Source organism: Gorilla gorilla, chromosome 4, assembly GCF_029281585.2.
Source record: "Gorilla gorilla gorilla isolate KB3781 chromosome 4, NHGRI_mGorGor1-v2.1_pri, whole genome shotgun sequence".
In the NCBI taxonomy this organism is placed as follows: domain Eukaryota; kingdom Metazoa; phylum Chordata; class Mammalia; order Primates; family Hominidae; genus Gorilla; species Gorilla gorilla.
In genome coordinates, this window is record NC_073228.2 from 127454029 (window position 1) to 127467069 (window position 13041).

General features: G+C 31.9%; 1 protein-coding gene across 20 annotated transcripts in view; it reads left to right on the forward strand.

Annotated features, from left to right (window-relative positions):
- Positions 1–13041, forward strand: part of CSNK1G3 (casein kinase 1 gamma 3) — a 105996-nt gene that overhangs the window by 77162 nt on the left and 15793 nt on the right. For 6 of the 20 annotated variants that reach the window (XM_055387436.2, XM_031011101.3, XM_063706730.1 and 3 more), the window contains 4 exons: positions 1–86; positions 360–444; positions 2331–2479; positions 3242–3337. In XM_055387436.2, the coding sequence (XP_055243411.1) occupies positions 1–86; positions 360–444; positions 2331–2479; positions 3242–3337 (416 nt within the window). Of the gene's footprint in view, positions 87–359; positions 445–2330; positions 2480–3241; positions 3338–7022; positions 7119–13041 lie in introns of all 20 variants that reach the window. The other 14 variants (XM_055387437.2, XM_055387438.2, XM_031011102.3 and 11 more) reach the window with 3 other exon arrangements.

Consider the following 13041-nt stretch of genomic DNA (forward strand, 5'->3'; position numbering starts at 1 on the left):
AACAAAGTAGAAGAGACGATTTGGAAGCTTTAGGTCATATGTTCATGTATTTTCTGAGAGGCAGTCTTCCTTGGCAAGGCTTAAAGGTAATTGTTTTTGTGTTTCTTTATTGAATTTCATAAAATATTAAGATATTAAGGTCCTGTCTTCCAACTAAACAGTTTTCATATTTTAAAATTTTATTTTGTAAGTAGGCATCAGGGCTCACTGTGTTGCCCAGGCTGGTCTCAAACTCCTGGGCTCAAGCATTCCTTCTGCCTTGGCCTTCCAAAGCTCTGTGATTACAGGCTACCGTGTGCAGCCCCAGCTAAATAATTTTTAAATTACCACATTCTCAAGATTTTTTTTTTCTGTTTTAGGCTGACACATTAAAGGAGAGGTATCAGAAAATTGGAGATACAAAACGGGCTACACCAATAGAAGTGTTATGTGAAAATTTTCCAGGTAATGAATAATGTGAGGTTGATACATCATATACAGAAAACTAGAAATGCTAATTTTTATTGCTTAAATTTATACATATTTTTTTTTATGCTTAAAAAAAAAAGAGCTAAAAATATGACTTAAAGGTTGTCAGCATTTGATGCCGAACCCACAGGGACACTTTGTGTATTTGCTTTGCAAATGGTATTAATAGGAGAAAATCTTGTCTGTTAATAGTGTTGATCAGTACCAGCTGAAGTAATATTTTCTTTAGTGATATACTTTTAATGAGTTAAAATTTTTGCTAAGAAATGCCAGTTACAAAGTTTTGGTATACAGTGTTAGTCATTTGGGTCTCAATGTCAAGTTCAAAGGAGGTATGTGAAGTATGATTTGGTTTAGTTTTCAAATTAAACTTACTTAAGTAAGGCCAGTAAAACCTTACTGACCTCACTAGTTTGGGGCTAATTTTATATTGGGGAGCTGTATGCATTTGTGAAAATAATTTTGCTTTCAAGTAGATTTATGGCAACTCAAATTAAGCCAACAAAAATTTACTTAAGGTTTCTACATCAATTAAGGAATAAGAATAACTTGTTAGTATATTAAGATAATGACTGTGATTTATTTGCGCAGCCACATTAAGTGAAAAGAGAACTAAATTTGAAAATACTGAATTCCTATCTCACTTTAGTATTCCCTAGTTCTCCTGTATAATGCTGGCATTATTAATGTAATAATAATATTATCAACATAACAAAAGTAGCTCTTTCTCAAGCTTGTTTATATTATTCATTGACAGCAAACTTTAATTATATATTTTCCTTTCTTGCTATAATATCTAGAAGTAGATTTTTTAAAATGTCGGTTAATAGTACTAGCAGTTTAGTGTAGGCAGATAGGATAGTTGTCATTAAGGAAGCCTATATAAAGGTGGGAAAAATGGGGTTGCCAAATCAAATTAGCCAGGTATTTAGCTAGAAAGTGGAATAGTGGGAGAGTCACCGCCTAAAGAAGGTCACTGCACACCACTTTTGTTGCCTCATTGTGCTGGGTGTGATCTTTTTCCTATTGGCTGGGGCTGCCTGTGAATGCTAGGTGTAACTTACCATCTCTTACTGTAGTGATTTTCTGTGCCCTGATGGTGAAATGCCCTGCTTTACTAATTGCTCACCATTTTGCCCGTTGTTATATATATATATATATTTGTTTGTTTGTCTGTTTGTTTTTACATGTATTAGATACATGTATCTAATACATTTTGGAATTATAATAGCATGCAGAGATTTGTATATCGCCAAATAATTGTTAAATATATGACCAGAAATTAAGAGAAGACTTACATTGTCCTCTTGTGTTATGTTTTTGAGATTTGTTTTAGCTTTCCTTTGTTAGCTTAATTGGTTAGAATACTGCTCAAAGCCAAGGTTAGGAATTTGAATTCTCTGTTAGTTGATATATGTCACTGATTCTAAAGGAAATCCAGCAAGCCAATACAGATGCTTTCATATAAATCAGTTCTCACCGGTATTTTAAATAAAATTTTAAATTTATAAACTGAATATGATGCTTTGTGATTAATCATGCATTATTAAACTGCTTATTCAACTTCTCATACTACCAAATATTAAAAATAATCTTATAAAAATGAAAATTTTAGCTTTTCCTAATGAAATGAAGCAAAAATAGTGGTTGTTAAACTAAACCTCTCATTTTTCTTGTGTCTCTATTCCCTTCCTTCTTTTCCTCTTTTTTATTTTGTTGTAATTAAACTCAGAAAAATTTAAATTGCAATATAATTTTGTTACTTTTCAAGTGTTTTTATATAATACAGTGTGCTTTTAGATACTTAATTTTATTATTATTAAAGAAAAGTATAGTCCAAATAATTTTTATATTATTTCTAGAAGAAATGGCAACATATCTTCGTTATGTAAGAAGGCTAGATTTTTTTGAAAAACCAGACTATGACTACTTAAGAAAGCTTTTTACTGACTTGTTTGATCGAAAAGGATATATGTTTGATTATGAATATGACTGGATTGGTAAACAGTTGGTGAGTATTCTATATAATAATATATTACTTACAGTATCTGTTGCCTTTTTAATAGTACAATATCTTCAATTGGAAAGAGTTGAGAACAAATAGTTGTTTTAAAGGATTCATTTTATTGTTTTTTAAAGGACATTTCTGCAGGTAGCGCCGTACTGGTGTTCTTTGAGTTTTTCAAAAGCCCTACATCTGGATTCTTTGCCTTTTAGCATGAAGAGTTACTTTTAACTTTTCATCCTGATTTAGTTCTTAATGTCAAATATACTCGTTTTTGTGTAATATTCTCATGATTAATTTAATACTTCACTCCCTTGATGAAAATTAAAATTTGTATGAGTCTCTTCAAGTCAAAATATTGGAAATAAGTAATTTTATTAGTTTTTTTTAATTCTTTTAATTTTCTTAAAAGTTTATTCTATGTATACATTTGCTTTGGAAATGAGAGGCATAAACATATACATTTTTATCATGTTGATATGAAAATGTAGCCTAAAAGTAATGGCAGCATTAGGTGTTCTGTAGATGTAAAAATAAGTACTTTATAAAGAATTTAAATATTTTAAAAACACTTTAAAAAGTAGGTATATTCTTTTTGCTTTACCTTCTTAGCTTTAACAACATATTTTGAGAATGATGCCTTTACTTAAAGCCTTAGTTTATTTAACAGTCTTTTGTTTTTTTCCTTAATTCTTTTAAGCAGCTAAATGATTTTAAATAAGAATTTTGAAATGGAATGTATTGATGCCAATTGTTATTGTATTGTAGCCTACTCCAGTGGGTGCAGTTCAGCAAGATCCTGCTCTGTCATCAAACAGAGAAGCACATCAACACAGAGATAAGATGCAACAATCCAAAAACCAGGTTTGCTGCCCTTTAGATATGAAATACCTTCCTTTCATGATTGAAACATACACTTTTTTCTTCAATAGATAAAACAGACTGAAGGATTGAAAATACATATTTTAATAGATAATCTATTTTCTCTTAATTTCACTGTTTATTAGTTTAATAATAGCATTAAAATGTTTAATCATAAATCCTTAATTAATGGTACAAATTAGTGTAAACTTTTAGGAATATGTGATATTCTATTAGAATGGAAGTATTTGGATACCCTATTAGAATGAATTGTAATAACACTTGATCTTTCTAACTGTAGTTTAGTTCAATAAATTATTTTTTGAATTTCTGCTATTGTAAAGCTACTGTTCTACACATTATAGAAATTCAGAAGTAAAGAAGACTGTATAACCTTTAAGAATGATTTTGTCACCAGTGTCTAAAAGCAGTGTTGTAGCTAAGAGTTCACTCAATTCTCTAGAATCAGGCATACATGGATGTGGCTTGACCCTGGGCAAATAAGTTAATCTCTCAAAGCCTCAGTTTCCTCATCTATAAAATGGAAATAATGCATGTTAATTTAGAGCATACAGTAAGCTTTGAATCAAAACTCTTGTGTCTGCTGTTACTGTTATTATTATTACAATAAATACAGAAATAGCTATATTTAAAAAGAGAGTAAGCTATATTACATGAAACACTAATAAAGTAGCATGGAGGAGATCATATGTGGGGCTCTATGAAGATTTTATGGAAAAGGTAGCTTTTGACATGAACCTAAAGAATGAATGGAATTTTTAAAGGGAAATGAAGATAAGGGCATTTTGGGGAGAGTGAATAATATAAAATATGAAGCAGAAGTTTAAAAATAGAGAATTTGAGGAATAGCAAGCAGTTCAATTTGTTTGGAGCAGAAGGTAGGTAGAGATGGATTAGAGAGGGAGTAGAGAGCCAGTCTGAGATAAGGCATAGAAGTTGATCAAGTAGCGAGTTCATGTTTCCTGGCCAGGTAAAGGAATAGAAAGCTGTTGAAATTTTTGGGCAATGTTTTAATTTTTCTCTCTCTCTTTCTCTTTTTTTTGGTAAAAAAGTTTTATTGAAGACATCTTTGACGTAAAAATTTCACTATCACACTGAGTTAAGGAGTGTCTAGAACTAATTTTCTCTTACAATCCTTTTTGGAGAAGGATAGTGTGCCGTCCTTTTTGACTTTTATATTGTTTATCTCATCAAAGTTTAAGTGAAGATTAAAGATTAAAACAGGATGACAATCGAAAGAGCACCACTTGTTAAAAATCATAGCAAAATAAAATGCTACATTTTAGGGAGTGTTTAACAATATTATGCTATATATATATATATATATATATATATATATATATATAACATGGCCAGTTTTAAAAGATTAATATTAAATTTTTGACTTAGAAAAATTGGTACTGTAAAGCATCTCGTACATAAATTTCTTCATATATAAATTAAAATTAGTTGATAGCTGGAGTGCTGTGAAAAGATTCTGTATAAAGAAAGAAATGGTTCAGAAGTTGAGACTTAGTTTGTGTTTTATAAACCAGAGTTAATTCCTTGAATGTACTTGGAAGAAGATTAATATGGTATTCTTTGAAATTCTCCACTTGAGCTGTTAGGTATTATAATAAGTGAAATTCCTCTATTGTTGAATTAAATTATAAATCTAATGTTTTAGACTTTTAGTTTTCTACATGTTTCAGACATGTCTTGCTAACTAGATTGTAAGCTCACTGAGGGTGGGAACCATGTTTCATTTGTCCAGTCCTTCTTGCACTAAATGTAGGGTGTGTGTGTGTGTATATGTATATATATATATACACACACACACACACACACACACACATATATATATATATATATATATATATAATTTTTAGGCAATTCTTTAGGATAGGCTTATATATTGAATTTGTGATGTGAATATACACACTTTCATCATGATAGAAAAGCTGTATATTTAAAAAAAACTTCTTAAATATCTCTAGACCATTAAGCAGCTTAAGTTCTACAAGAAACCCACAGTTCACAATCCCAGAGGAAGATAGATTATTTCACGTGACTTAAACCTTTGTAATGCCCCTTTAGATAAATGATTTAGGTTGAGGGGATCCTGAAATTGTTGGGTACATGTAATTGTTTATTTTCAGGAGAGGGCGTGTAGCTCTTACTATATTCTTAGAGAGTTCCATGACCCCAAAATATTGCTCATTGCCCTAGATGTTTGTCTTAATTTTAGCATCATTTTTATTTTTTGATCTTGTCTAGACTTGACTTCATCTGATTTGGTTTCAACTTAAGCTACAAATCTGCTTAATTCTGGTTATGGATTTGGAGGGTTTAATGAAAAGACATTATAGAACTATCATAGTTTTGATGACATACTTTATGCCACAGAGTATGTAATTTTGCATTGTGCAATTTAGGAAGCTTAGTGCCAGAACATGTATTCATGTGTCTACTTGAATTTTACATCTCTCCCCTTAAGGTTGTTCTGGCCAACAATATGCTTGAGGCTCCCCATACTCCAATATGCTTGTCACTTTGTGGCAAGATTTTCATGACTTTGTTTGAAAAAGAAAGAAAGAAAAGAGTACTGAAGGCTTTAGAATATATTTAATTTTCATAAGGAGCTAGGTAGTATTATTGGAAGAGCATTATGCTCTGAGTTGGAATTCCTGTTGTACTCCTTGGTAGATCTGTAACTGTGGGGAAGTGGTTAATGTCTCACTGTCTTCATCAGTAAAAGTGGATGATAATATCTACCTCACAATATGTTAATATGTAAAGCAGCTAATTCAGAACCAAACATGTAATAAAGTTTAAATAGTATATTCTTCTCCCTACTTTTTATTAGTGTTGTCAACATTTTCCTGAAACAGAAGTTGACCCCTATTAAGAAACTTCTCTTAATTTTACTGGTAGATTATGATGTTTGTTATTGCCATGCATATTTGCCAAGGGATCTAAAAACATCAAGAATTTTCAGATTATTTCATAGACATGGGTTCCTTAATTTGAACCAGATAAAAGGAGATCAAGGAAGCAGAGAGATTCATATATGTAGGATTATCATTTAGAAAAAAAATTGTTTTGTCATATTCTCATAGTATTCTGTATAGTGCTTCTCCCTTTTCAAAGAACTTTTCTGTTTTCTGATATTATCCTTAGAATCAGAAATGGGGGACTAAGCAAGAGAGAAAATATTTTTAGAATATCAGGTACAGTTATTTAAGGGCCATCATTTGTACCTTGCTAAAAATAGCTCCTCATCAGAAAACCAGTGATGACATCTACTGTGTAAAAATATAGTGGGCGGACTTCTAGTGTGCCCAGGATTTATTTGGAGTTCTTTCTTGGTCATGGCATTTTTACCTTTCTGGTTCTTTATTAGTTCATTTATAAAGCTAGAGGGTAGAGTCTGTGATTTCTAAAGTATTTTTACTTCTAAAATTTTATGGTTCTATTTTATTTTTATTGTTGATCATTACACAATTTGGCAACTTAATTAAAATCACTCCACATTCTGTATACGAAGATAACTACACCATGATTCAGAATAGTAAGGGTATTTTAAATTTCCTTTTATACGTTTGTTTTATATATTATGAGGATAAAATGTTTAACATATTGGGTTTTTCTTCTTCCATGCATGCCATATGCATTAAATAAATGGCAGTCGGCAGACCACAGGGCAGCTTGGGACTCCCAGCAGGCAAATCCCCACCATTTGAGAGCTCACCTTGCAGCAGACAGACATGGTGGCTCGGTACAGGTATTTTCTGATTTTTGCATGAGTGATTATTACCCAGATTTATACAACTAACCCTTTTTTTTGGAACTCATGGCATGATTTCATATCTTAATTGAAAATTTGTTGCTGAACTACTCTATCCATAATTCTATTCCTTTGTTATTTAACCAGAAAAACCAAAATTAACGTGGTCTAGAAAGACCATCAGGAATACCAAGATTTTTCCTTTGTTCATTTTTGCAACCAAATGCAACGATATTTAAGTCATATAGCAGATTAGAAAAACAAACGGTATTATGCTTGAAATAGGTATTAAACTTGACTTTCCGATAATAAGATCAGTCTTTTTAATGCTTAAATTAATAGAACATTTTTGTATTTTTTCCCATTCATTGACTTTGCCTCCTTCAAACATAATCAGTTAAATATCTTTTTTCATCCTTAGTACTCAGAATGTACTTTCTGATTAATTGTTCAAATGAACATGACCCTAATTTTTATAATAGCATGTTTTGTTTGTACTTATAGAAAATATCAGATGGAAATTTTAATAAGAAGTGTTTATTAAATACTCCCCTCAATAAATTGTATGGCCTTTTAGATAAATTCAAAGCAGTCCCTTATTTATGATTTGTTTCTTTTCACCTTTTTTATACACTTAGACACCGCTACTATATATATTCTGCCCTCTATTGCCCCGTAAATTTTAATCATTTATGTATATTGTAGAAATAGGGAAAGATTGCTGAGTCTCGTATTGTCTTTTAAAATGTCGGTTTAAGGTAATCTAAAAGCCAGCTTAAAGTAAGTGAGATAACAAATGTTATCCCAGTACATTTCAATTTAGAACTTTTTTTACATTTTCATTTTTTTCTTTACATATTTTCACTTGAATAATTTGCCATTTTATCAAATTTGCATTTTTCTTAGTGTATATATTTAATCAACTGATTCTGTACTCTGGGTTCTATTCTTTCTTGATTTGAATTCTAAAAATTAAATCATGATTAAATCTTATGAGCCCTCACGTTTTTCTCATCATTAAATTTTAGAGGTAATTTAAATTATATAATGGAGTACTTTTGTAGAATTTTGCAGTTTATGGAATGTTCAGTAATGTGTGGTAGACTTATTTGAGTAGATCTGTAAAAGTCTAGGGTGAAGAACTTAGAGGCAAGAGTGTCTAAACTGTAAAAATTTTTATGACTTCAATTCATATAGTTAGAAAAGCTAATTCAGCAAATACATTCTATTTGCATAACACAAACTATATTTTGTATGTATCTGTATATGTTTACATGTTTTTAAGTTTGCGTGTATGTGTGCAAGTGTTTTTGCTCAGTGCAACAATGAAGGCACTATTAGAAAATTTTCCTACCATTTCTGTACCATTACCAGATTTATTTTCTTAGCCTCTTCTTACTCTTATGTGATTCCTTGAGGTGGCTCGTGGGATTCCTTTGGACTGTCAAAGGGTGTGAATGAATTTCATTATTCATTCATTATTTCACTACTTCACGTTGTTTCACATGTTTTCACAGAGATGTTTGAACATTGCTCGTTTCTCATTATTTCTAAGAGTTTTCAGCCTACTGAGACTACATCTGACTTCATCCTAATATTCAATAAGTGATTAACTTAATAGGTTTCTAGTAATACAGAAATACATAGGTAAAACAAAGAATAGTATTTTCATTGACTTCATGTATTTTGTAATATTAACTGACACATGATATGATGGACTAATATGACAGCCTAAGTAGGATCATGCCTGAATCCTTCCCACTCCAAAATAAAGACTGAATTCATTTATAATTTATGTCCTATACACTTTCAAAATTATTTGAAAATTTGTAATATGACCCTTGTGTAATTGGACTAATGAAATTATAAATTAAAACATAATAAGAGCAAAGAAAAGTACCTAAAATTTGAACTAATATTATAATTGAATACTATATTTGATTCTGAATGAAGGCAGAAAGGGAAACAATATGTTCTATTAATATTATTCTCATTGTCTGATAAAGGGAGGAGATAAAGAGAAAAAAACTTTTTAGTAATACAAAAATATGAGAAGAATTTGCCTTGGGCTTATTTGCGCAATGGTCATTAAATCACCTGTTGAACAAACTTTCAAGCATTGGCTTTACAGGAGATGCAAAGACTTTATATGGCAATTAAAAAATTATTCTTAATAAACATACTAAGAGTATGTCATCAAATAGTTTTTTTAGGAGAGACATTTCCATAATTAATAGGTCACTGTCTGGTATTGAAATGTGACGCAGGTTTAGGATATCCAGAAACAGAATCAACAGTTACTTAAAATGAGCCTCGGTAAGACTATGGCTTTCACTCCTCACTGTCATTGCAGTCTTTTCCTTGGAACTGATCATTGCTGTCAGTGAAGCACTGAAAATCATTCCAAGCTGTTTAGAGTTGACATATAAGATGAAACCTCTTGCCATTTTTGACCTATAGAAAGATCCTCAGGTATTTATTTCACATGTACTTTTAGTAGAAATTATCAGCAGAGTCTAAATTTGAACTCCCTGCCTTTCCAGAATTATTATATAGCAGACCAGACAGAGTTACCAAGTTGAGAGTTACCAGGTTGATGATGTTGCAGTTCAGAGCTTAAGCTCTGCAGTCAGATTTGAGTTCAAACTCTGTGTCAAGATTATTTATTAGTAAATGAGGATTTTAACAATTCCTCTACCTTATGGTTTTGTTTTGAAAATTTAATTTAAAAAAAGTATTTAGCATAGATATTGAGGCTTAGGAAGTGTTAGATAAGTAGAATCTATTGTTTTTGCAAATTAAGAAACTTGAGTAGTATTTTTATTTTATTGATGATCTCTGGGAAGTGAAGTATTAGAGGTACAGTCAAAAGAAAGCATTGATGAATGGGATTTTTCTTATTTTATCTCTTTAGTTCAGTCATGTTAAGTCACTAGCTAAAAAGATACAGCTGTACGTTTGATAAACTTTTTGCATTCACGAGACTAAGAATAATATTCAGATATCTACTACCTTTATTTTGTGTTCTGGAAAACCCCTAGGGGAATCAAGTGTGCCCCTCTTGGTTCCCTCTTAGAATCATTGGTAGTAATAAATATGGCTGAGAAACTCAGACCTAGGCTCTTCTAGGCTAGGCTCTTCTAGGTTGTTTTGAATGAAAAGAAGTGTGTAAAGACACGGTGGCTGTGTCCATGAAGAAGTCAGTCAAGGAGGCTGATGAACAGGCAGGGTGATAAGTGGAGATAGCACAGGGTACTAGGAGAACTGATACGAAAAGCACCTAACCTGGATGAGTCAAGACTTTCTGGGGAAAGTGACATCTAAACTGAGACGTAAAGAATCAGTGGGAGTTAATCAACTGAAGATAGAAGGGGTCAAGAGAGGAGTATACCAGGCGGAGAAGACAATATGAATAAGGTTGTGGAGACAGAGACATATTGAGGAAGCTGATTTAGTCAAGCTGGTGTGTGTTGAGAAATGAGACTGAGAAGGTAGGCTGGAGGTAAATCATGAAGGATCTAACGGGTCTTGTTACTAAATTTGGCTTTATTCTGAGGATAATGGGTAGCCATAAGGGGGATTAGGAGACCAAATTTGACTAGATTAGTGTTTTCTAAAGATTGTGTTTGCTGGACACTAGATTGAAAGGAGACAAGTCTAAATGATGGATACAGCTGTCAAAAGTCTGTAGTTGAGGAAAAATGTTGGGTAGTGGGGATAAACAAGAAATGAAAGGCTTTGAAAAGAATTAGAAGGTAGAGTTTAGTTGGGTATGGGGCTGACGGGAAAGGAAAAGTTCAGTTGTTACCCCTTTTTGATATGTTTCTACATGGCAAATCAAGATCCCCAAAATTAGGTTTTAAAATATACCACTGACAACAGATAGTAGTAATCTCTAATTCCATTTTAGCTATGCTTTTCACTGTAGCACAAATCCATTGAGCTCAGTGCAAACTGAAAATCTGATCCTATATAGAGGCAACTGTAAGCAAAGGGAAAAAGACAAATATTAAGGACACTGCTGAAAAACTATTTTACATGGTTGTACTATGTACATGTACTATGTATACCTCCTGATTTTTTGGAAATCTCTTATAGTTGTACAGTCTTTGGTTTGAATCTAATGAATAATGTGACTCTGAGCACTTGGGAGAAAAAGGGGCAGAATTACAAATGGTGCAGATATGTTGTGCACCCAGGCATTGTTGAGGAAAACGGAAGAATAACATTCATTGTTGTAATAAGCAGTCTGATCTTTTAGCCAGTGAAGCATCAGAACAAATAAATACAGTTGGTGATAACTGAAAAGGATTATCTTGAGATGATAATAAATGTATCTTGAGATGATAATAAAACGTGATTAAAAGTCAAGAGGAATAGTAGATACTATTGTCTCAATTACATTAATTGTGAATACTGACCTTTCTAAAATATTTCTAATACTAGTTTCAGTCTATAAAATATTTGAAAATGCAGTTATTAACAAGGAACAAAATCTAGTGACTATTACAATCACATCTTTCTATTCATAGTTTTCTGGGGTACTGAAATCTGCAAAAGAGAGATTGTGGAGGGAGTATAGTTATGTGCCTTTATTACATAAATAATTTATAGTTCATCTAGTTTAGGAAAATCCTTATCTAGTATCATTGGGGTAAATCAGCATTATGAATTTATTTTTTTTTTTACAATAACATTTACAGTAACATCTCTGAAGACTGGGATGATCAAGGAAAATAATTATCCTAAGTGAAAGTTAATTGAAAATCCATTTTGGCTTATCTTTGTTTAAAGTTGGTGAGCATGTCACTATCTGTGCTTTAGGGTCATCTTTTGGAATACCAAGAGTAACAATTATACCTTTAGTCTTTAGGATATGTAAATAAGTTGGTTTCATATAGTATATGTATACTTTAGCACAGGTTCAGGAAATTATTTGGAAGTCACTCTTTTAACTATTAATATATCTCATTAGTGTGCTTTCTTATAGATGCCTTTTTAAAAAGCTGAATACATAAATAAAATATATAATGTTTTAGTATTTCTAATACATTATTAGAAGAGAATTTGGCTAATTAAAATATTTGGTTAATTCATACATTGTATCAAGGTTCTACTTGGTAATCTTGCTTACAAGGTATCAAATAGAAATTAGGAAGACAGGAGGGGCGTGGTGGCTCATGCCTGTAATCCCAGCACTTTGGGAGGCTGAGGCGGGTGATCACTTGAGGTCAGGAGTTCGAGACCAGCCTGGCCAACACGGTGAAACCCCATCTCTACTAAAAATACAAAAATTAGCCGGGCATGGTGGTGCACACCTGTAATCCCAGCTACTTGGAAGGCTGAGGCAGGAGAATCGCTTGAACCCGGGAGGTGGAGGTTGCAGTGAGCCAAGATCATGCCACTGTACTTCAGTCTGGGTGACCGAATGAGATGCCATTTCAAAAAAAAGAAAAAAGAAAGAAAGAAATTAGGAAGACAGTAGTATAACTAATTTGTATGAATTCATTATATTTGGAAAGTACATTAATTGCTTTTAAAAATCATTGACAATAAAAATACTATATGTTAAGTCTGTACTCTAAAATCTATAAGAATAACATCTTTTGGAATTGTATTTGTTAGGCATCTGTTAAGTTTACAATTATGTCTCACACTTGCTTGTGGGCTGTTTTTCCAACATCCCTCTTAAATTCTGACGGTAAAACTGGAGTCTAGTTGCCTTTTTTTTTTAATCTTCTCAAAATAAGAACCGTATTAAGTTTCTTGTCAAATTGGGGATGTCAGAGGGAATTTTTTTTAAGAACAACAACAATCCTGTATAATGCCTGAATTATTTTTTGAAATGTCAAACCTCAGAATATCTGTCATTTTTATGTGCTTTCAAGAAATCAGCCTGATGTACACTAGTATTTCAGAG